Raw genomic sequence first — 24,705 nt, 5'->3', positions numbered from 1 at the left:
GGACGGGGGTGGCGAGGGCCGTCCCGCCATGAACTTGGCCAGTCAGAGCGGCGACGGCGGCAGCGGCCATCTGCTCTTCGCCAACTTCAACCAGGACAACACGTAAGGGGGCGGCGCCCGGCCTGAGGGGGAGCCCGGCCTGACCGGGAGGCCCGGCCGCGGGGAGGGGGCGCCTCAGAGGGCTGCGGCCGGGGGACGCTGAGGAGGCCTGGCCGTTGGGGGGGGCGTGGCGGGGTCCCCCCGCTTCGGCCCTTGGCGGGGAGCCCCGCTGCAGCCTCTGCCCTCGCTGCCACAGAGTGGGGCCGGGGTCCCCCTCATCCTTGCAGCGAGGAGGGGTAGGAACAATCCGCCTCTCCCCTCCGGCTGGTGTGCGGAGCTGCAGGGTGTGAGGCCGCTCTCGTAGGGACACGCAGCAGAGAGCTGATGGGCTGCTTGAGCTGCGGTTGCAGCATATTGCCTTCTCCCTCCCCGAGGTTGTTGCCCTGGGGAGCTTTTCCTTCTTGTACTTGCGAGGCCTCGCTCGCTGTTGCTTTGGGAAGGGGAGGGAGGGCTGGTTCTGCTGCTTGATGATGTCCAGCCTTTAGGAGACGCTGACATAACATGAAGGCCCAGGTCTTTTAGGAGCTGCAAAGACTTCACCCGAAAGTTCGTTATAGCTATCTTTTCATACAACTTTTTTGTTTTCACTTGCTGACTGTGTTGAAGCAGTATGCCTTAGGCTTAAAGGTATTTTTATGAGTCCATGCTTCTTTTGGTTTTGATTTTGCAAAAGAGGCTTTTCTCATGTAGTTCTTGAAATCGCATTTATTCATGTTTCAGTTCTAGAAAGGGTCAGATAGTTCATGCTGCACATCTTGCTATCTTGCTAATTATTTAACCATCACAGCATATTTAGATTAATTAATGCCTATTAGTTTTTATATGGGGTATTAAAAAGCAGTATTTTTCAATTTAAGAAATCCCTAATAGTTGGAATTGGAGCACTAAAGATCCTTTAAAGAAGGATTCTACTGTCTTAAATACCTAAGAGATGAAACTGGGGGGCAATAACCGAAAGAACTTGTACTTGAGAAAGGAGGAGTTTTGTTTTAGGATGTGAGTAAGAGGAAATGATCTCAGGTTGGCATCACAGAGCATAATCCACGTGTGCGGTGGTGGTTTTTTCAACAACTTACTTGTTCGTTTTACAAGCAATGATATCTTGTCCTCACAAGAGAGATCTTTGACTGTCTTCAGCATGTACTGTAGCATATGGGAATTGTGAAGGCGAGAAGATTATTTATGGTGACTGCCAGGATTGAGGAGAAAGGTCACATTGCAGAAGGAAATACTGTTTGCTTTTGTAGGTTTTGTTGGGGGTGAAGAGATGAACAAGTGGACCTGGATAGACTTGAGACAAGAGACTTTAACAGTAAATAAATAATTCATGATAAATGATGGGGGGGAAGCAATGGTTGTCTGTGTATTTGTAAGTAAATCATTATCTGTATGTTGATTCGAGCCAAAGACTTTTGCAACTACTTTTCACGTTTTTTCATCGAGTACCATATAGAGCTCACTCTGTCACTGTGCGTATAAAACATGCCCATGTTTTGCTCAGATACCATCCATTTTTTACCTATTACTAGATAAAACAAGTCATGATAACTAAGTAATCTGTCACCGCTTTCTTTTGCACTTTATAAAGGCCATTATACAAGTTTTCAAGTTAAACTGTGCTGTGCAACCTGGTGATCTAAAAGCTTTACTATTTCTCCTTCCTTAAAGCAGCTGCCTATTTTCAGTTACACCTTAGCTTTGTGGAGAGCTGTATATATTTAAAAGATCACCAAGTTGTGACAAAAAAAACCCAAACCTTCTGAACAAGAGAGCTGCGGGCTTGACTTGAGAACAAACCTAAGACAGAAATAAAAAGAACACAAATGTAATATAAGCTTATCTAGGTGGTCTTTGCCTTGTACACCTTGAAATCTTTCCTCAAGGAAGAGTAAAATGTGATTCCTTTTTAACTTCGAGTTTATGAGGAAGAAAAGGGACGAGTGGCTAATGATTTCTTTCTTGCTAATCCTCAACTGTGTATGCTACTTCACTACTTTTCCCATTTCACTTTTGTAAATATCCAAAAGTGTTCTTCAACTTCTCTGCTACAGCTGATTCTTTTGGTCTTCAGCATTCGAATGCCCATTGTGTGGGTAGATTTAAAAAAATATGTATATATTTATAGAGACTTTAGACTAGCTGACAAGAGACTTTTGGTGATGATTCGATGTATCTTTTTATGTGATCCAGACCTGGCCCATATGTCTTTGTAATTTAAAGTCTGGGGATACAAAGTCTTTCTTGTTGTCTTGGCATATTTTTGCATTTTCAGATATCCATTATAGAAACGACATAAATAGAAAAAGGCTTCTGTTGGTATTTTTTTATCTCAAAATTATGAGAATAATATAAAAGGCCACTTACTTTGAGACAAATGAGATGTTTGGATGATGTGGAATAAGTATCCCTTCTTTCTAATAGTGTCTCAAAAGAAACCTCTCCAAGAAAAGTAGCAAGTATAAAACAGTAAGTCTTGCAGACATCTTTGCAAGCAGCTTCTTACTTGTCTGATGTGGTAAGTGACCCAACTAACCAAGTTGCATTCTAGTTCTTAAACTGAGTAGCATTTAGTGGTTGTATAAGTTCCTTATACTAAAGTTTATTTGATTTTTTTTTTTTCTTTTTTCCACCTGTGATCTTTCTTAGTTTCTTGTTTGAATAGAGAAACAAGAAGTCAGCTCTCTGGGTTTATTAGTATACTGTTGTAGATCATCACCACTTACCCGGTAAGAAGAGCTGAAAAGAACTTATTAGGAATGAATTACACTTTCCCATGCTGGGCCTCTGAAAGCTTGCTTATTTTCAACTTACATGACAGGTAAATGGAGTAATTTTCCAGACAAGAAAGGTAAACAAATGCATATTCTTTCAGACAGTATATGAAAGACAAGCTTTGTTTACGTCTTCCCAGTCAGTAGAGCTCACATCATGTTTTAAGGTGTGCTTCAGTAATTAGAAAAATTGCTGACAGACAAAACTGGAAAATAAATGACATGGGTGCATTGTTGTTACTACATTTAGAGCTTTTACCTTCACCTTAACAAGGTGTCAGTTCCACTCATGCTCAAATGTGTCTTACTTACCTAGACAGCGGAGCCAATTGCCTTGTATTCAGAGAAAATGGTACTTCTTGCTGGTAAGAACAGGTGTCAAGCTAACTTTTCCTATGCTTTGTGAAGGGTTGGTAATTAGTTATTGTCTCCTGTAGGAAGGAGATGAGCTTCGTGGTGGCTTTTAGTCTTGGGAAATTGGATTGCTGGTAGCTAGAAGAAAGTTGTCAACATAAAAGTTGTTGTTGCTTTTCCCAATTGTTGCAATCCCTGGTGACTGAGGCATATATCCTCTGTCTTGCTTTTAGTTGGGTTTTTTCCCAGACTTAACTTTTTTTTTTTAATGTTCATTCACAGATGCTGTGTGTAGTGACAGTGTCTCTTGGAATAGTATCTATGTTATTGCAAGTGTTGTCTTGCCTCTTCATTCCATATTGCCCTAAGCTTTATTTACATGAGGGTTTTGAATTATTGGCTGGGACTGGAACTCTGCCTGAAAACACTCCACCTATAACACAGCAGAAGAGGTTGGTTTGTGGGTTCTCTTTGATATAACATGTTTTCATTAAGTAAAAACATGCAGAAGGTCATTTTCAGAAGATGTTAGTGTGCTTGTTTTGGACCTAGCCCTTTTCCCTAGTGAATCAATCATTGCACAACTCGGCATGACTGGCATTCTCTGATTGGGAGGCAGAAGCTCCAGCTTGCAGATAAAATTGAAGTAACTGATCAGAATTCATGTATCCCAGCAAAACTGTGCAGTAGAAGCTTGCAGATGACCTCAGTGCTAGGTATGTTTTAGTAATTAGAAATCTTTAACGATATATATTTGGTAAGAAGTACCACTTCAAACCAAGTGCTGTTTGTATTACTTCTGGGAGAACTACTAAAACTGAGCACGGATACGTTTATGAAAAATTAAACTCACCTCACAAACTAATACAAGCTTTAAAACCCATAAGGGAAACGCGTAACATAATAGAAGTGTGTAACTTTTTACCCAAAGCATAAGTTCAAGATCTCAAAGCTTACATGTATCTATAAAATAGGTAAAACTTCTACTCTTTAAATTGTTACACAAATATTCCCAGAGAAATGCCTTTGGAAGAACTTAAAAATTAACTTCTATGGTCTTCAGATTCAATTAAAAAAAAAAACCAAACAACAAAAAAAACCCCAAACCCCACCCAAAGAACCTACGTGTGAAATAATGTAAGTGGACAGACTGTAGAGAAGTCTTGGTCACCTTTTTAGAAATAAGTAATCAAGTGGCTACACTTGGAAACAAAACAGTCACTGTAGTTTTGAAAACAGACTCCTGATGAAAGGACAAAATGAAGCCTTGCATCTGGATTTCTAATGAAAACACTGGTGTATGCCTGATTTTGCAAGGTCGTCTTTAGTCTCAGCTTTCATTGATGTATGGAGTTACATGTGGCAGGTATCTGTCCATGTATCTATTCTTTCTGATTCAATTCTGCCCTTTTTTGCCCGAGTAAATCAGTTTGCTTCTATGTTCTGAGCAAATGCTTATATTGCTAAAGTTGTATAGCATACTTCATGTTGCAGAAGTTTTACTGTAATTCCCCTACCATGGGATGTTTGGATCTCTGTAGTAAACTGCTTGTGGTGAGAGGAACAAGGCTTAGGTGCTGAGCGTTCACTCCTCTGCCTTTTTTCTCCTAGGTTCAGGTGTCATTCACCCGTAATCCTTGAGGACAGGAGAGCTCTTTATTCCGAGGAGGCTTTAAAGCTAAACCCAAAAAAAAGAAGGAAAGAGCAATCACGTAGCTCTCATGCTCAGGGAAGATAGCGGAGAGAAGCAATCGTATGTTGTGTTACTTGCTGTTGTTGCAGTGGAGATGGCAGCTGAGGTGGGCTTGCCAGAGGAACTGTTCCTCAGCGTGTGACAATTTGGATGGGAGTTTGGCCTGAGACTAGTGATGTTTGCTTGGATTATGAACTTTCTGTTCTCCCAGCCTAGTGCTGCATGTTAAGGGATGAGCAAGTGTGGTCCCCTTTTGCTGTAGCAGATTTAAGTTTGCATTGGTTTTCTTTTAATATGAAAACAATGGGAAAATCTCCTGTGGTTTGTCAGAGTGTTGCTGATAAATCTGTTGAATGTATGCATTTCTGTATTTAGCTCTTGTCCAAAATAATGACATTCTTGACCTTTCTTTTAAGACATGTCTGTAAGATGTTATGACTTTGGTTTCAGCAGACATTTGGGAAGGGGGAATAAAGCAAAGTAAGTTTCCTTAGTAATTGCTTTCTTATGTCATTTCATTGATATTTTTTCCTTTTCTTATTATTATTTTCCCTCTCTTCATCATAAGTGTTTGTTCATAAAACATTTTGTCTTTGGAAATTTACACTGGTTTTGAAATGAAGTAGAGCATTAGTGTAATGAGACTGTATCTTAATGAAAGGAGGTTTAATTAACTAGTTATTTAAAATAGTAATGACTTCTGGAGTCATGTTTATACTGCAGCTGCAGTTGATTTTAATCTTTGAGAGAGCTGCCCTTTCTGATTAATGTAGACTATTTCTGATTAATAGTTAAGGTCCTCTGTGATACGGAAAGGGAAAAACTGGTTTTCTTCCTTCTGTATGTGTATTAAAGAAGCAAAAGAAAACCTGTACGATTCTAACCCATCTGAAAAAACTTGCTTCTAAAGAGCCGGAGAGATTGAACCAGCTGATTTCCCACTCTAGGTGAGTGCACTTACAGTGAATGTCAGCATCTTGAAAGGAGTGTGTGAAATATCTCATAACACTGTTTGCTTGATGAGGTTAATTTTAATTATTTATGACAGCCGCTCTTGAAAATACTCTCAAGATTTATGTAGTCTTGGATCAGACTACAGTATTAACTTTGAAAAAAGTGGGTTTCATAAATCACGGCTATATTGGTAATTTTGTACTGAGTAGACAACCTTGATGATGAAATAGCTCAAAGTCTACAATCTAAGGTGTGTAATAGAGGCTACACATAATAAAGCTAAAAAAACACCTGTGTGTAGCATAACGTTAGAAGAAAAAGGCAATTTTTTTGGATATTGATTTTATTTTCAATTTCAGTCTCTCATCAGCTTCTGAAAATTGGTGATTATAAAGCATAACACCCACGTTGTAAAAGGAGCTTCTGATAAACTATAGTAGCTTTTTGTTGGCCACTGTCTATTTGAGCAATAGCTGAATGGCTTATTGATCATATTTCTTCCCCATATGGTTGCACATTTTTTCGGAGGTGAGGTAATTTTGGCTAGATACTTGTTTTGTGGGATTTGGTCATTTAGATAGCTATCAGGTGTCTTAAGGGCTTAAGTGTGATATCAGTGTGGGGGAAGATGGGGGATTTAAGTCATTATGATTATGCTGGTATAACTCAGCCTAGCGAGTTCTCTTATTACATATAAAAAGCCTTTTTCCAATAGTTTCATAAGAAGTAATTTGAGACTACATTTAAAAAAACCCCAAACCCTCCAAAACCAAGAATGCTGTTCTAGAAGAAAAATGGGTGGTTTTGCAGTTACGCTTGTATACTGAAATGGGTTTAATTATACTGACTCAAGCTGTTCCGTGTAAACGCATGATTTGTGACTTCATCACCTTGATCTTGAAAGAAATAACAAAAAGCAGTTGTCATGGATGGAAAGGTCTGTTTTGAGCTTTATTTTGGCTTCTACTCAGTCTAACATTTTTTATCATGTATACAACTTGCTTTTGCCATTGTCTAAAGCTTATTTAAATGAGGTATAGATAGTCGGTAGGACAAGAAAAATGGCCTTGCTTACTGGTTGTAGTGATACCGTTGGTAAAACAGTGATACAGCAATATTCTGTGTTTAAAGCTGTAAGTACAATACAGGAATCAATTTTGCCTAGTAATACACTCATAAAGAGCTGCTATGTGGAATTCTCCACGAGGAAATCATCCTGTGTCTTTTGTAGATCGTTTATATTGCAAGGAGTCTTGTGACTCCATTTATTTTTAACTCAGTCGAGTGCTTGTTTACCTTTGTGAAGTGACAGTTTTAATGTCATCCTTTGTTAAACTTTCTTTTGAGGGAAGTAGTAGATAATCTAAGAAAAGCTAACTCATTGGGTTTTTTTCCAAATTAGTTTCATATTTTTTCACATAATTTGGATTTTCATTAAGTTGTACAAAAGTAGTTGAGGAAAAACACTGAAGCATCTTCGGCGACTAAGCAGATACAGTCTGCCAAACATACTGACTTTGCTTAAAGTAAAATTAAATTCAGTATTTCTAAGGTGACTTAAAGGAGCAGCAACAAAATTTTGTTTTATAGTTGCTTCTCTGTTTCTAACCCTCCTATGCTTTTTTAATATCTTGGTTATTGAATCTGGGGAGGCTTACTTCTCTTGCTTGGATGGTGCATATTTTAATTTGAAGGTTTAAACCTTCTCAAATATAATTTCTTAACCAGACTGTGCCAGTTGTATTTTTTTTCTAGAAGAGAAGGTCATACCATCATACAGAAGTTGATTTTGTAGCTTGGGATCTTAATTTCAGAAGGCAAGCCATTTGAGGAATAATTCTTAATCTTCTGGGTATCTTGAAGTTTAAAAAGGGCTCACTTTGGAGCCATGAGAGGAAAATACAAAAAGAGCAAGAAATCTAGGAATCGGTATTGTATTCCAAATGCAGAACTAATCGTTAGTGCATCTGAATTATAGAGAATGATCTTGCTGAGTTCAGAAGGGCATTTTGGCAGGTTGACTGGCAGGGTTGGGATTGAGCCTTGTATTGAATGACTTGCCACAGTTTGGCATATCGAAATACATTTTACTGGAATTTAATTAGTTTTTCTCCATGTGTCCTGGCAGTAAGAAATATATGAACTATAAGCATACTAATACACTTCTGCATAACTGTATTGATTGTTAATCTTCTTTTTCTGTGGCATAAAATCATCCTCTGCATGGGGAGGGGAAAATAAGAATGTGCCATTGTCTGTTGCCTTGGTGTGTAAAGACCTGCAAGACAAGCCTAAAGGTTTTTCTAGCTTAAAATTTAAGACCTGTCTTTGACTCTGACTGGAAAAGCAATTAAATGGTCTGTGAGCTAAGTGTGGAAATTGAGTAATGGAGGAAAGAAGGGTTTGTAGTCATTTTTTTAATGTTCTACTATTGTTAAAATCTGTTTAACATCAGTGACTAGCATTTTTAAGAGGGCGTCTCTGATCAAAGATTAGGCATGAGTATTTGTGAGATGGAAACCTAACAATGTTCTTTGGAGGTGCTAGAATATCATCAAATAAACCCAGAGAAAATGAGAGTTAGCAGTCTGTAATTCCTTTTTAATTTTTAATATGAAAACTCTTTTGGGGTGTTTGGGGAAGGTTACAGTATAAAGAGCAAAAAATCCCCAGACAGCCCAGTTTAAAAGGTCTTGGAGGTCACCTCTAATGATGAGGCAATGATGTAATTGGTTTGCATTACATTATTCAAGTCATCATCTTTCCTCCACACTAAAGCTTTTAGTTTGTGTGGAGAAATCACCAGTATTAATTGGGCAGTAGGGTTACATTAAGCTGTGAACTGTCATTTCATAAAATGTGAAGCAGGATTCTACACCTGGAGTAATCCTGAAGCTGTTTGACCTTTTCAGAGTGGAAGAAGCTATCTGTGTCTATCGTGGCTTTTTTGGTCAAGGTTTTTATCGCTTTTCTTACTGAGCTAACCCAACTGGAGTTTTAGAATAGGGTAAGAATCTGTCCAAGGGTTGTCACAGCTGATTTAGTTTATGTTCCTGACTGGCTTGTTTCTTTTTCAGATCCCTTGCAGTTGGCAGTAAATCAGGCTACAAATTCTTCTCTCTTTCTTCTGTGGACAAATTAGAGCAGATCTATGAATGCAGTGAGTATCTTCTCTTTTTTTTCTTTTTTTATCCCCTCAGTTGGCTTAATTTGGGAAGAATAAGACATGTTTCATTTTTTGACAGGTTGTTTGAAATTGACATAAGAGGAACCTTAAGTGTATGATGAAATATCACACAAATACCAAACGATTGCTGGCAGGGTAAAACTATATATCAGTGTTCTATATTTAAATTTAGCTGGTATGTTGTGAAATTTCATAATAGCTATGAGGAGAACTCTTTTGCTTTTCTCATTTTATGTCCAATAGCAATTTACTGGTATGAGAGAGTGTCTTTTGGGTCTTCATACTGGCTGTTGGGCCAGGCAACCACTAAGATACCTTTATCAAATAAGAAACCAAAGCCTTGATTATCTTTTTCTTTAATCCTACTATTTGTTGTTAGAAAAAGACTTTTTAACGTGATAGCTGCAGGTTTACTCGTCCAAAAGGGTGAATAATCCAAATTCCCATAACTTACCAATGCTGATTACAGTTGAGTAAGATATGAGATGAAATGGAGGGAGGCTTGGGGGAGAAGTGGTATCCCCTGTTTTGCCAGCAGTTCATAGACTTCCCTTTTTTGAGGTGCTAATAAGTAAACTATGTATGCTATGCATGAGTATCCTTGCTTTCTTGTAAACTCCATGTGAACAGATGGTACCAATAGCTATGATGTCAGCATTTACAGTAGGATCCCGGTATACCATGCTACACAACAGAGTTGTCTTCAGACTCCATTCCCTAAGTGACCTGACCCTGTGGCATCTTAAGTTTGAAAATGGTGTGTGATTCAGATCCCCTATTATCTGTGGTGACAGCCTGATTCTGTATAGAGTCAATGGAGAGAAGTAATTGTGAGGTTCAAATTAGGCACTTGTGGTCTGGTTAAATTGTGGTGCAGCTACATCTGCCTGTTTGAGTCATGGTCTGGTTGTACTGGTTAATCGGTGGCTTGAATTCCATTTTATGCCATTGAGTTTAGGTACCTGACCTCTGTAGTATGTTAGGCGCTTACAGTATCTGGCCTGATATCACCCCAGGAGACTCAGTGAAGATGACTCCCGTGACATGAGACACTGAAGAAACACACTGAGAGAGACTGGACTGAATTTTGCAGGACTGCTTCTTCTAGGTAGTCCTTGAAAGAAAAAGTACAGAGTGGATAAAGTGCCTTGCTCAAAATCTTGCAATAAACTGATAAAGAGCTGGGATTGGAATTCAGGCCTGCTGATTCCAGTCTTGTCTTCAAACTATTCTGGGATGCCTGTATTGGCTTAACCTCTTTCATATTGTAAGTTTTCTTCCATGAGTGTTAAGTCCATAAATACAGAGTGCAGAACGTGAGGTAACATTTAGTAGAAAACTTGATGGTTTGACTTGTGTAAGCCAGCCTGTCTTGACCTCTGCTCATAGGGCATGCAATGTCTGCAGCAGACCTAAATATCTGAAGTCTTTATTTTTCAGTCTTGGGCTTGCAAACCATGGCTGTTTAAAACTTGATATAGGGGTGGAGGGCTTCCTATGTATTGGCTACCTCCTTTCTTCAAGCAATATCTTGAGGCCTTCTGGACACATGCCTCCTGCCTCCCAGTTTAGTTTAAGTGGGTCTAAAGACTTTGTGTTGTTTTGAGTGAGCACTTTTAAGGACCCCCTCCCTCTCTTCTGTAGGATTGATCTGCCAGTTCTTGTGTAGGTGTCTAAAGCAAGCTACAGAATATGCCCCAGCTGTCTTGTGTTTGTGAGAACGACTGAAAGAATGGGAGGTTTCTTTGTCTGCTCCCATCACTGACTTCTACTGTGACTCTACAAATCGCCTAACTCCCTGCTCAGTTGATCCCCCTGTAAAAATAAGTATTAGATGGGAGGGTGCTTTAAGGCTTAATGAATGCTTATAACACGCTTCATGTTCCTGGATTAAAAATGGAATAAAAGCATGGCTGATCATAATCTAGCTGGTTCTAACCAGCTCTTGTCTGTGATGCTACATGCTTGTGTTTATGAAACTGTAATCTTGTTATGTATTTGCTTGTTCTCCGCTCACTGCTGATACTTAATTAATTTTGCAGTTCTTTTTGTTCTTACTGTATTTTGAATCTGAGTTTCTGGTAATGCTCACTTGTGTAGTGTAAAGGAGAAAATACAAATAGCAATGAAGTTTTTATGTTTCTATAGGACTTAACTAGTGCTTCTAAACATATAATTAATTCAGGTCAGCTGGATGTAGGATGTGCAGTATTGCCTGGTATTCTACTTGAATGGTTGCTTGTTAGGCAGCATACATGACTTGGCAGCTGTGAAGAGATTTTATCGCTTCTTCCTGTTAGGGGAAGACAAAGGAACAGGGGTGCATCCTCTATTTATCAAGTTAATTTAATTAAAGCCCATCACAAAGCCTTTCTCTAAATGTAACTGTCTGTATTAGAGTAAGTCTTTTTGCCATGAGACTGAAGGATTGTCTATACATTTTAAGCATTTTCCTTGTTCAAAGTTTTTTCTTCTGTCTGTGACTGCTTAGTTCTTGATAGTGCTCTTCCCTGCTGCCTACACTTCCCATCAGTGCAGCATGGGACAGCACTTTTTCCATCTGAATCTCAGCTGTTGTTCCTCCTCTGAAATAGCAGTTGTTCTGCCTCCCTGAGAGAGTAACAAATCCCAGAAGCTGTGTCTTAACACAGTTGCCCCTGAATGAGGAACGAAGCTGTGCTCGCCCAGGAGCAAGGAGCAGTCAGACTGTGTTTTTTGGATCTCTGTGTGCTGGTCTTCAGACTCTTGTAAACGGATGCCATCGTTATGAAGTACTCCAGGCTTAGATGGAAATCTGATAACCTGTTCTGTAAAATATTTGAGAATCTTTTATGTTACTAGTCTGAGTCAAGGAACATGGATCTCTGCATTTGAAAGTCTATGCATAAACTTATTGAAACAGATTTTTGTATTTCTTTTTTTGTGTTGTGTATGGCATCAGGGAAATGGAGAACAATTCCTTGAAAAGAAAGTCATTGCTAAAATGCATTATCTCTGTTGCAAAAGTGAGGAAATTGAATTTTCAAAGCCTCTGTGAGCTGTTTTGTCTTCTCTGGAAAAGTACCATCTTAAATGCGACATTTAGATAAGTCAATTATGTTGCATAGAATACTGAAAATGCTTAGTATAAACCACCTCCTTTTCCATAAGCAGGCTATTTCTCTCTCTCAAAAGAATGTACAGCATTAAATATTTTCTCCTCTTTTTCTTGAAATAACTGCCCAGAAAAAGCACTTGCAAAGCAGACATGTCACACAGTGATGACATTGTCATATGCTGAGAATGTTGGACAGAACTTTTCTCAGAGAATTTCTGTCACTGTTGATGAGAACACTGCCAATTATTTAATGTGTCTCTTAGCCAAAACAGAAGCCTTCAGAAATAAGTTTTTTTTTTTTTTTTTTACTGGCAGTGTTACGGTTTGGAATGTGTTAAGCATTGAGCTCATCCAGATACTGACTTCTGAAAAGTTTGGATGTTTTGATGGATCAAGGCCAAAGGCTCAAGTCACTTGTCTTGATTCAGTTCTGTAATGGAAGAGCAGATGTAGCCGGTAGCTGTGGGAGAGCTGCAGAGAGCAGTAAAACTCTCTCCAGCTTTTTCCTGCTGCGAAAACTATGTCCACTGTGTCTCTGGGGCTTTTGGAGGGGAGCCTCAGGGGATGGGAGGGGGAAGCATATGTGCCAGGGTAACTGGTGGTGGGACTTGGACTCCTACCAGTTTGGTCCAATACTGTAGGATAATCAAATGCTCTGAAAGGGCTTCTTTGCCAGAGATCCTGGACTCTCCTCCCTCCTGCTGTCTTCCCCACATTTTCAGTGGTGACTTGTGTTCCTCCTTTGCCTCCAGTGCTTCCATATAGGACATGTGACGGAAGTGACACTGTTTTATGGCTATGCGTACATGCTGGGCTTCGGTGATTCCTATACAGATTGTTTTTAGGGACTGTCAGGTAAAAGATGGTATGTGTGTCAAAAAAAACCCAACACCACCCACAAAAAAAAGCACCCACACCACCCTAATTGGTGGCTGAAGCAGTCTTATAACAAATTAATATACCTTTCTTTCTTTTTTCATGGAGAGGCGTGCAGAAACTCCAGGGTTTTCAGTCATCAAAAACCCTTCCATACATAGTATAGCTTTAAAAACAAAACAAAAACCCCCAAACCCAAAAAACCTTTGTTTTCCTATAAGATCCTGGAATTTGACAATTTGCTTTGACAATATTTTTTGTATCTTTGGGATTTTTTTCTGTTGGATCTTGGGGCAGGGGGGGAGTAGACACTCTGTTCTGAAGTGTAAACTTGCATGACACTTGAAGGGGGGGTGTGTGTGTGTGCAGGAAATCTTTGTAAATCAGCATTTACTGTGTAGATTTTCTGCTTTAAAAACCTGTCCTGCATCCCGTCTTGACTCTGAGCTGTTGTGGCAGAATATTTGTGCTGTTAGACTGTATTTTCTTAGACTGTATTTCTGTTGATGTGCATCATTATTCTTCCCTGAAATCTCCCTCTGTATTTTTCCCTCGTTACTGTGATTCCTCAGCTGACACAGAAGATGTGTGCATTGTGGAGAGGCTGTTTTCCAGTAGTCTGGTGGCCATAGTTAGCCTTAAAGCTCCACGCAAGCTGAAGGTTTGTCACTTTAAGAAGGGGACAGAGATTTGCAACTACAGTTACTCCAACACCATCTTGGCTGTCAAACTCAATAGGCAGGTGAGTAGTAATTTTGACTAGGTGAAAACACGGGAGGGGGTTGTGGATCTTACTCTGGCACTTCCTCTGCTGATTGACAGATTGCTATTTGAAATTAACTTGTACTTTTCCAACTGTAGCTTCTGTATGGCATCTCAGTACTCATATTTGGTTAAGTATTTTTGGTTCTGTGTTTATGTATTTACTTAGGAAAATACCCTAAGCAAGCTGGGCATGCTTTGAGTAGGAGGTTGGACTAGAGACCTCCTGAGGTCTCTCCCAATATGAATCATCCTGTGATCCTAAATGTGAAAGTATGTGAAACTGACAATTTCTGTTCAGGTCTAAACTTAAAGTTATCTGTTCCCTTTTTATGTTTTTAATACAGTTTGCTGAATTCTTTAAAAAAAAAAAGAAAAAAAAATCACTGAACTGGTGAAATTTGAGTTAAGTACCTGGAACCATAGTTTGCTGTATTACTAAATCAGCAAACTTATTAATAGTTAATAGGCTTGTCTGCAAATGCGGACTTCTCTGTCTTCAACCAGTTTATTCAAAGTAGAGAGAATGGCATCTGAAGGAGAAAATCTTCTTAGTGTCCATCCTCGCCCCCAAAAATCAGGTGTGGGAGGATGGGATTCCTCTTTAAAATCATAAGGGAAACAGTAGCTAATTTGATTTCTGGCATAGTGAGGTAGCATTAAATGAGTAACATCTTGTTAGTCATCCAGGTGCAGTCTACGAAAGTGTAAATGAGATGTTGAAGAACTTAATCAAACTTGTTATGGTTTTTTTTAAAAAAAAAAAAGCCCCTCACAAATGATTAAATAATAGGCTTTATAAATGGTTAAAGTCTTGTATGTTTTTTTCTGTTTAGCCAAAGCAGAAAATTATTTCCACGTGTGAATTGGTTTCTTGAGGGAGGGAAACACAAAATGGCAGGTACAGAATAAGAATGAAATAGCTTTAAATGAAGGTTTCTGGCTTGCTGACTTAAGCTAGTAATGTAAATAATTTTCATTTAAATCAGTTTGCACTAGCGTGGTTGAGAGAAGTCAAGTGCACTGGTCAGCTCAAGTGACCGAGTGTAGTATTGTGCTGTTGAAGCCTTGTCAAGAGGTCTATCTTGTGTGTCTTCTATCAGACACTTATTTCTTCCCATCAGGTGGGTACAATCTTTTCTCTATTGGAAGGTACCTGCTGCATTTTTGGATACAGTTTTTTTAGGATTGATAAATTAATATAAACTCCAGTTTGATATCAGCATTTTGTCCTCTTTCCCATGTCTAGAGGCTTATAGTATGTCTGGAAGAGTCTCTTTATATACACAACATACGAGACATGAAGGTATTACATACAATCAGGGAAACACCTCCCAATCCTGCAGGTGAGTATGTTGTAAAAGCTAGTGTAACTCTGAAAAATTCATTCTGTGTCAATGTATGACATTTCCTACAGGGAACTGTAGCACTATGAATTCCGCTTTCAAATAAAAGTGACAATTAAATACATGAGTGTTGTCTTAAAGCCTACCCGTTTAATCCAGGTGATATTTTTGAGAACAAATAGCAGACTGTGCTTTAAACTGCATCTTCCCAGTATTTTAGACACCTAGAATGGATGTGTTGAAATGCTAGAAAGAAGTAGTAGCGATACAAACTGGATTTTGCCAGCACTTGGTATAGGTAAAGGAATCATGGCAGACATGGGAAATTCTACTGCTTAATCAGTTATTGTAGCTCTATTGGTATTCTTCCTTTTCTACTCTATGTTAAACTTCAACTTACGTTAAATAGTTGAATATGTTGCAGGTTGACTCTGAGATTGCTCATCCTTACTCTGTTTCTGTTGATACCTTGTGAGGATAACTTGAGTTATCTTTGCTATTCAAACACAAAATCAGAAAGTTTTGCTGCGTAAGTCTTGGAATTTGCCTCTTTCTAATTCTATTTCTGCATCTCTTCTAGGGTTGTGTGCTTTATCAATAAACAATGATAACTGCTACCTGGCCTATCCAGGAAGTGCAACCATTGGTGAAGTACAAGTCTTTGACACCATCAATCTGGTAAGGATCTTTTGTGACTGCTCTTTCCACTTGTAAAGATGCAGTTTTTGGAAGTGACTTAACTTGCTCAGAGAGGAATTACTAGACACTCGGGTTCCTCTACGTCAGTTTGCAGTATCTCTTATAGCTAGGCTTCGCAGAATGTCGGCAAAGAAAATACAGATGCTAATATTAGATTTGATGAGTAGAGTTGGGCAAATGGGTGGAGCAAAGTAAAGTAATTTCTATTTGAATTGTCTTTTAAGTATCCTTCTACTGCTTGTACTCTCTATGCACATGCTTCAGTGATAATTTTATGTACTTAGCAGTTACTGAAACAAATATTGAAGCTTTTGTCCATAAAGCAAGACTCATATTTGCCTTGAATGTTCTTAAATATGCAGTCTTAAGCTGCAAACACATAGCTTTTAACCTGTACTGTACTAAGGGTATATTTTATTGATTCACTCCTGCAGAGAGCTGCTAATATGATCCCAGCTCACGATAGTCCCTTGGCTGCTTTGGCATTTGACGCAAGTGGTACTAAACTTGCCACTGCGTCAGAAAAGGTAAGGTGGCTTTTTATTGACTTGCTGACGGTGATAAAAATGGAATCTGTTTCTAAGCGTTTTAAGTAAGTTTAAGTGTGCACAATTCCATGCACAAGCGCCTCAAAAGAAGGCTTACAGTTACAATGGCAAATGTAAGTTAAAAACTGTTAATGATATTTGATGCAACTTCCATGCTGTGAAATATTGGATAAGTTTATTTAAATAAAGATATTTTAATCTGGCTGTAATCAGGGCAATCCTTTAAGTGTTTCTCCCTTTAGTGCAGGATACTTATTTGAAATTAGTTCTTGTTTTGATGCTGTCTTCCTAATGAAAATAAGATAGTTAAAGTCAGAATAGAGATAAGTGTCTTGCCAGTCTTTGGCACATGATGACAAATTGTCCATCTAAATTCTATAAATTAGAAAGTCTGAAGCCTCTGTTATTTGAGTAATGAGCTTAGAATATAAAGGTGTAACTGATTGCATCTGATAAAGGCACAGAGACATCCAGGTGACTGTACTTGTGGTACTTGGCTAGTGTGGTCATTTTCATGATCAAATATGGTAAGAAGGGCTGTTCTTGATGCATAGCTTGTTCTCTATGTCAATAGCTCCCACCTCTTGTTGTTTCTCTACTCTTCAAACACATCCTACGAACAAGCTCCATAAATATTTCATGCTAGTATGTGGTGTGCATCAATGGCAATAAGTAAACAGAGTGGTTTGCTGCTTGTAGTTGTACTCTGCTCACTAGAGCTAATACACAATGAATGAACTTAAAATAGCAAATGATTTTTTATTTCTCTTTACAGGGGACAGTAATAAGAGTGTTTTCCATTCCAGAGGGACAGAAACTCTTTGAATTCCGAAGGGGAGTGAAGAGGTAAAGTTCAGCTGGGCGAATTATCTGAAGCTCATTCCTTATGGTAGATCTCCAGTATGTTCTGCAATTGAGCTGGCATCCTGATTTTTTTGCCTATTTTCAACTTCATTCATCCCTGCCCGTACACTTAAAACAGTTTCAGCTTGAATGTCTTCCAATTTCACTCTTTTGGACTTGACTATTCTACAAATCAGTCCTGTCAGAATTGTACTCTGTCTGCCTTTTAAAAATTTATTGGTGAGGGAACTTGTTTAAAGTGGGTCACCTTTTGTAAGATATATTGTATTCTTATGATAATTGGAGGCAGAACATCTAATATTCTTGCTCTCTTCTAAATCCTTCTAGTGCTGTGATCATTGATAGCCATTGCGAAATGGTACTATGATTTGTGGTAGTAGTAACTCTGTAATTCTACTGCACTATACAGAGGTGAGACTGAGTTCAGATTGTTGCTAATTGACCCCTGTATCTGGTATACATCAGAGTTGAACATCATTAATGGGAATCTTGCTCTTGAAGTGCTTTAAGGAGGTATGAGAGAATTCAGAATGCTTATTATGGAAATGTTCTTTTTTCTTATTTGCAAAGCAGTGGTGACTGAGAAATCTGCTTAATTATTAGTTAAGCCAAATACTTTGGCTTAATTGCGAGTCAGCTGCAATCACTGACAGGAGAAGAGCAGGTGAGTCTACCATGCAGCCACAGTTCCTCCCAGCTCTCACAGTACAGCTTGTGTGAACATTATGGAGCTCCTTAGTGGTGAATGTGCAGAAGGACTCCTACCTACCAAAATGGAGAAGTAGTATTCTCATTTAAGTCAGTTCCCATGAGTTAGTTAACACTAGCTTTCTTCTTACACCAATTGGTACAGTACTAGAATGGCAAAAATAATGCTTCAGTGTTTTTCCTTCCTTTCTTTTTCCTCTAGGTGTGTGAGCATCTGTTCGTTGGCTTTCAGCATGGATGGCATGTTTCTGTCTGCATCCAGTAACACAGAGACGGTGCATATCTTCAAACTTGAGACTGTGAAAGAAAAGTAGGTTTCAGAGGTGCCTTATATTTTTCAAGGAAAAAGCTTTAAGATTGATTATATGCGACAGGATGAGTTCTCCAAAGTGTGGACAGACTTCTTTTGAATGCTAAAGTAAAGGGCATAAGAAGTCATTTATGAATCAGCAGCTGCAGCTGAGCTGTATACTGTTTTCCCAGTGAACAGAAAAGGTATTTCTGCTGAAGAGAAATTGGCCATCCGTGGCAGAGGAATGTGGAGCAGTTTTAACATTTTCAGTTACGTTTGTGTTTCACCTCTCCTGACATCCATATGGGAAGAGCTATCTCAGCAATGCCTTCCGGCTGCCTACAGGGCTTTAAAAGGGAACAAGTTGTAAAATGTTCCTATTTATGATTTGAGAGGACAGTCTTTCTTACATTTCTGTGGAAGTTGTTGAAAACAATGATTTGCTCAGTGGTAAACAGGTGAATAAAATCGTGAAGTGTAGCACTTTCCAGGAGATCTTGCTCTTGTATAGTGAACCTTATGAAATGCAGTTTTATAACAGAAGTATCAGTTTACAGTCAAACATGCTTAAATAACAGGCTGAGAGTATTGTAGGACATATAGCACTCTGTAGCATAAATGGAATGCATTAGAGTTCTCAAGGGTGTTAGTTATTTCTGAAGAGAAACAAATAGCTCTTTAGTATCTTTAAAAATAAGATGTTTCAAAATATTTCAAAATAAAACAGATGTTTCAAAGTGTTTACACACCTTTCTAATGTGAAGGCAAAGTCAGTGACTCTTTTCTTCTGACTCGTAGACCTCAGGAAGAGCCTACAACCTGGACAGGTTACTTTGGAAAAGTGCTGATGGCCTCAACAAGCTATCTGCCTTCTCAAGTAACAGAAATGTTCAACCAGGGTAGAGCTTTTGCTACAGTCCGTCTGCCGTTCTGTGGGCACAAAAACATCTGCGCACTTGCCACGTGAGTAAGGAAATTGAACCTGCATTCACAGCCCAGCTGGGTTGCCATGTTGAGCTGTGGAGAGGCTGACACTGTAGAACATAACCTCGTCTGTAGCAGAGCGGGTAGTACACAGAGCGATGATCACCTGGAATCATTTCAAAGCCTCTTCCAGTTTAAGAGCAGTGTGTTAGAGCTAACACCTCACAGTGCTGTGAGGGGAGCAGGGAAAGGCATAATATTTGAATGAGAATAGACTATTTCTAAGTGTTGTTTAAAGATGTCTTTTGATTTTGAAAGAAGAACGTTGAGAACAGACCCATATGCTTATGGCATTTGCTTCTATTAGTGGTGAGGGGAGTGATACTGTATGTTGTGTTAGTGAATTGCAAAATTAGGCAATTCAGACTAACCATTACAGAAGTTGCTGAAAGGAAGTTCATACTATTCTTGTCTCTAAAACAGCATAGCATTCATTAAAGTTAACTTTGAGGTCTAAATCGATCTTTATTCTGTCTACACCAAAGGCAGGTCCCATTTGGCACAGCTACCAAAGCAGTAAGCTGAGCGGTAGTAAACTTACTTTGTGGGGGTTTTACAGTTTCTATGTTAAATTTACTTCATGTCAGTACTCACGCTTCTCTGATCTCAAAGCACCCTTTAAGCAATAATTAAGCCTTGTAACATTTCTGAAATAAGTAACTACTTCCCGTTAGGATACTTGTCTCTGGAGCTGCACAAAGCTTGATCACAGGATGGTAACTTCTGAATCTGTTTTACTGGTTTATATGTAAGTTGCTTGATTCCTGTGGCATCCCATTAGCCCCAAAACATGGTTATGCCTTACTTTTTTTACGCACAGTTCTTTCCTAGGTGCTCTGTCTGACTGTTAACAATCCTCCCTGTTTAGGTGCAAGAGTGTGGAAAAATAATGGCTTAAAATCACAGGAGGGGAGGAGACTGTGCTGATATGAAACTTAAGTTGTTATTAATCTGTGACTCTTCCCCCAAACCTTTCTAGAATCCAGAAGATCCCTCGTTTATTGGTGGGAGCTGCTGACGGATATCTCTACATGTACAACCTAGACCCCCAAGAAGGAGGAGAGTGCACACTAATGAAGCAGCACAAGTAAGTCCACATTAGCTGAGGACTGTTGTATTTTATTTTTTCACAAAATCCAGTTTGTTCTTAGAGTTTTGCAGAGCAGAACTAAGTTTAACTTCGAACAGCTCATTTACTTGCACCAATCTTTTTCCAGACCTCTGACATGAATGAGTAACTTCAGAATCCCCCTGTGCCTTCCTTCCTAGTATCTACTACCCTAAGCACCATGAAACTTAACACTGTCTGATTGCAGTGAAGGATCAATCGCTGTTAGCTGTGTGATCCTGTTTCCTCTTACTTAGCAGTTTGAGTTGAGTTGCTTAAGAACTTGAAACACCTGACACCATTCTCTTCATCAATAAATGAAGTGATTACAGAGATGAGAAAGAGATGTTACTCTGATTTCAGAGGGGAATCTGGCCTATGAAATTTTCTGTATTCTCTCTCTACCGGTGTCCTTTTTAAAATTCCTTGCATATAGGCCAGCCAACTAATGTTCTGTAGCAGTACTGTAGAACACTTAAGGAAAATATGACAAGGTGTTGTTATTTTTTAATAAGGTTTGCCAGGAAAAGCTAGGGTAATATAGTCAGATTGCTTACATGCTCAATCATAGAATTAAAGCAAATAACTCATGATGATAATTCAGGTTTGCAACTTTGGTCAGTCTATAATACTGGTCAAAAATCATACCTTTATCGGAACATTTTAAGGTATGACCTCTAGTTTCACTTGTAGATGAAGTGAAGTCTCAGAGGGAAGTTTTTTTATCAAGTTCTTAATCTCTGAAATGCTCTAAACCTTCTGAAATGCTCTAAACCTTTACTAGAGGGTTTTCTAGCATATGTGTATGAAGCAACCACTTCGGTTGTGGACAGAGCTCAAGAGACAATGTGTAATATTGCTGATTGGAATGGTTATTGTTTTTTTTAATCATGCACTCTTGTTTTGAGTCTTTTTTTCATAGCATCAGCTACAAGGATTTAGATTCTGATGCCACGTCAGAGGCAAGCATGTCACTGATGTGTCTTTAGTGTTAAATATGAAGTATTGTCAGATGCCTTCTTGACAGTCGTCTGGAGTGGAGGGACCAAGTTCCTCCTGTTGCATGTGTATATGTATTATTCTTGCATGTCTAATGAGATACTCTTCTGTAGCTGTCAACTGAAGCTGTATTATGCCCAGGTAGATCACCTCTCCAGCTAACCTCTCTCTGCTTGGTAGGCTTGATGGCAGCATGGAGCCGGCCAACGAAATTCTAGAGTCTGCATCCCATGACCGGCCGTTGGTAGCGCAGACATACAGTGCTGCTGTGACTAAAGGTACATATGTGCCTTCCTCACCCACAAGGCATGGTAAGGAGAAGGCTGGAAATGGGGCAGAGAGCACCTCTGCATATTGCTTCATTCTAGATGGCTGCGTGAGCTCATCTACTTCAACACTGAGCTTTTCATAACTGCAGGTGTGATGTGGAGCATTGGTGAGCAGTAGGAAAAGAGCACTTGTGATGTACAGTAGCCTGCTATAGGCAGATCACTCATCTTTGCTACTTTCTGAGTAGAACTAAGTCTCAAATAGTGGTGGATTACTGTAGTGATAGTTCCAGTGCTGGCCAAATGGTTTTTGAGTTGCCCTAACACAATTATTTCCTACAGGAGTTAAGTGCCCCTATCGTTCCTTTATGGGAACAGTGACCTTTTAGCCTGATTTGCTGCTCTGTTAAATTGAGAGAATGAGAATTTGGTTAATGCTGCAGCTCTCCGAGTGGAGCTTCTACCATCTTTGTATGGCGCTCAGGTCAGTGCTTCAGCTGCAGAGGAAGGACAGTCGGCATGTATAGCATCAATTCTGCAGTTGCAGCTGTAATGCATGGGTGGAGATAAAAACATCAGCCTGCCTAAAGCACAAGTATGTGTTGTGCACATGCAGAGTAGTTTAATTTTGATCGTAAACTGCTCTTGGCTTGGCGAAACACAGTCATGATAAAAGCAAACATAGGGTGGCAGGGAAACTGTTGCAAGTAACCTCTGGTACTTCAGCTCTAATCATTTACTTTGGATCCAAGCCTTAGTTTGTGCTGCTGATCCCCCAACTACTTGTTCCTTTCTCTCCAGCCTATACGGATGACCTGGGTGCCGTGGGTGGAGTTTGCTTGGAAGATGAAACCAACTCACTTAGATTGGATGAAGACAGTGAGCATCCTCCCATGATCCTTCGGACAGACTAAACTTTGACCTGTGAACTCACTCCTGAAGCAGAGAACACTGGCTTGATGTTTCTTGAGGAATCTCGTGTTATGCTGCTATGAACTTTGACATGAGTTGGGAGAGAGGATGACAGACTCTTACAGTTTTAAGTCATAGCTGTAGTTCTGATTCTATACAATTGGAAAAATATATGGTTTTCAATTCAGTGGCTTTTAATCTTGCTTATCTATTTTAGCTGTGTTTATTTTTTTGTTGCCAAAACCTGCTGTTTGTGCAGCCCTCAAAGCCTACTAGCTTTGCATGCATTCATGTGCCAAGCAAGCATAGGAGGGGGAGAGAGAGAAGCCACTTTATAACAAACCCAAGTTTGTATTTTTTTTATATATGTATATAATATTTAGCTTATATAAGGAAGGAGTAGAGAAGTGGTTCTGGAAGCTGAGACTAGTTCTGCACTGACAAAGGTCCAAATGGTTTCCTGTGCATGGGCTTGCAGGCATACCTAGTGACTGACATGCAACCTTTCAAATGCAATGGCCTGTTTTTTTGGGTTCTCCCTCCCCTTTCCTGGACCATTTTGTTAATTAAAATTCCTTCTGAATGTTGTGTATTTGTGGGACTGTTCTGTTTGTTGGGATGGAAAACTGGAAGTGTGTCCCTGCATAAGGATATAGAATATAGAAAGTGCCTTTACAGGGAAGAAAAGAAATTGCTGCAGGAAGAAAGATAGAATGAAGGAGGAATTGCCAGCGACTCTTGATTGTACACCTTTAGTACTTGGGTGTCTGTAGCCCATAGGGGCTGATAAGCCTGTGGGGTTTTTTTGAGAAGACTTGGAATGCGCTTTCTTTCTCTCCTGTAGATTGTCTCATATCCTTGGCAGAGTAGCAATAACCTTTTTTATACTTTTTTTAAACTATCCAAAGCAAGGATTCTGTCAGGCCGGATGGAAGTCCCTGCATAGAGTATGGCAGCCCCACTCTTTAAACAGCCTTAAGGTTTTCAGCTGGAAGGCGTAGCTCTCAATTCTTCCTTCTTTTCAGTCTGGGGCTGAATGTACTGCTCTAATAGTGAAGGTTCATTATTTTTTTCCAGATACTGATGTAAATATAAATGATTTTGAAAGATTTAATTTTCTTCTCGGTTCTCTTCTGCTGGATAACAGTGCTTTTCTTTTTTCTGGTTTTTTTTTCCTTTTTTTATTTCCCCTTTCATCAGAGTATCTCTTGTGATACACTCCAAGGACTGGTTGTCTCTTTGGCAGTTCTGGAATAAATCCTTAACTGCCCTGACCCTGGCTAGGGCTTTCCAAGGCTGAGCAGTGCTGCAGAGTATTTTTAGAGTTGTAATGTGCCTTCTCTTAAGTCTTGGATAACAGTTAGTGAGTGAGTGATTAGCAAAGTACTTGGTGAGTGTTACTTTCCTTTGCCAAAATGAGCCTGTTTTGCCTTTTGTGTAGCAATGTGGGTTGCTTCCTTTCCTTCTACTGACTGCTTGCAAAGAAATAAAAATAAAAACAGACAAGGAAATTACAGATCTTGAGAGGAGGACAGAAGCTGAGTACTCCAGCTACGTGTGAGCTCCCTACCACGACCAGACAGTGATGTGCTTTTAGGATTTGGTACTGTTGACAAGTCTTCTCTCAAGCAATAGCAGACAGTGGTCTTTGTCCCCAAAGCCCTGTGTGGGCAGGTGGGCTTCCCCTTCCTCTAAAAGTGCAGAAGATGGTGGTAGCCCCTGCCAAGAGAGCTGCCTGTATCAGTGAGGCTACTGTTAGTCTGTGTATGTGGAAGATGTTCTTACACGAGCACATGTGGGAGAGAAGGGATCAGGCTTGTTTATTCACTGAAAACCCTTGACTATCCTAAGTAGTTGACTGGAGTGGCTTGTGGTGTCCCCTCCAGAACCCAGCACATTCAAAGCAAACCACTGAGCCAGGCTGGAATATCACTTAGTCTCTTGACTTTAAGCTCTGGCTGACAACTCAATTCCGTGGTCTGGAATTTTTTATTTTTTTTTACTGCAAGTGCTATCAGCTTTGCTGTGGAGCTCATAACTGCAGAGTAAAATACAAGTCTTGAAGTAAATACAAGCTCAGTGAGCTTTGCTGGCAAACTGAACCACCTAGGAGCTGTCAGATGTCTACTTGTTCCAGACTAAAGCTGGTAACATTCCTGATAACATACTTGGAGGCTTGGCGT

The 24,705-nt window shown here is 39.5% G+C and overlaps 1 protein-coding gene across 2 annotated transcripts; it reads left to right on the top strand.

The window, feature by feature from the left end:
* Positions 1 to 23,110, top strand: WIPI2 (WD repeat domain, phosphoinositide interacting 2). Of its 2 annotated transcripts, none has more exons than XM_059826292.1 (12): positions 1 to 102; positions 8,949 to 9,031; positions 13,604 to 13,773; positions 15,043 to 15,139; positions 15,720 to 15,817; positions 16,273 to 16,365; positions 17,162 to 17,232; positions 18,161 to 18,268; positions 19,049 to 19,213; positions 20,214 to 20,321; positions 21,522 to 21,619; positions 22,412 to 23,110. In XM_059826292.1, the coding sequence occupies exons 1-12, from the start codon at positions 29 to 31 to the stop codon at positions 22,522 to 22,524; spliced, it is 1,278 nt and encodes a 425-aa protein (XP_059682275.1). In that variant the 5' UTR covers positions 1 to 28; the 3' UTR covers positions 22,525 to 23,110. The 2 variants fall into 2 exon arrangements, with proteins under 2 accessions (XP_059682275.1, XP_059682274.1); XM_059826291.1 differs by having other exon boundaries at positions 21,522 to 21,652.
* The last annotated feature ends 1,595 nt before the right edge of the window (positions 23,111 to 24,705 follow it).

This window comes from Gavia stellata, chromosome 18 (genome assembly GCF_030936135.1).
Source record: "Gavia stellata isolate bGavSte3 chromosome 18, bGavSte3.hap2, whole genome shotgun sequence".
In the NCBI taxonomy this organism is placed as follows: Eukaryota; Metazoa; Chordata; class Aves; order Gaviiformes; family Gaviidae; genus Gavia; species Gavia stellata.
Note: the sequence above shows the minus strand (reverse complement) of the source record. Positions and strands in the feature narration are given on the sequence as shown.

Coding starts and splice junctions, on each gene's coding strand:
- WIPI2 (XM_059826291.1), top strand. CDS start 29: ATGAACTTGGCCAGTCAGAGCGGCGACGGCGGCAGCGGCCATCTGCTC. Junction 9,032..13,603: donor AGAGCAGATCTATGAATGCA/GTGAGTATCTTC, acceptor GTGATTCCTCAG/CTGACACAGAAGATGTGTGC. Junction 16,366..17,161: donor TTGCCACTGCGTCAGAAAAG/GTAAGGTGGCTT, acceptor TTCTCTTTACAG/GGGACAGTAATAAGAGTGTT.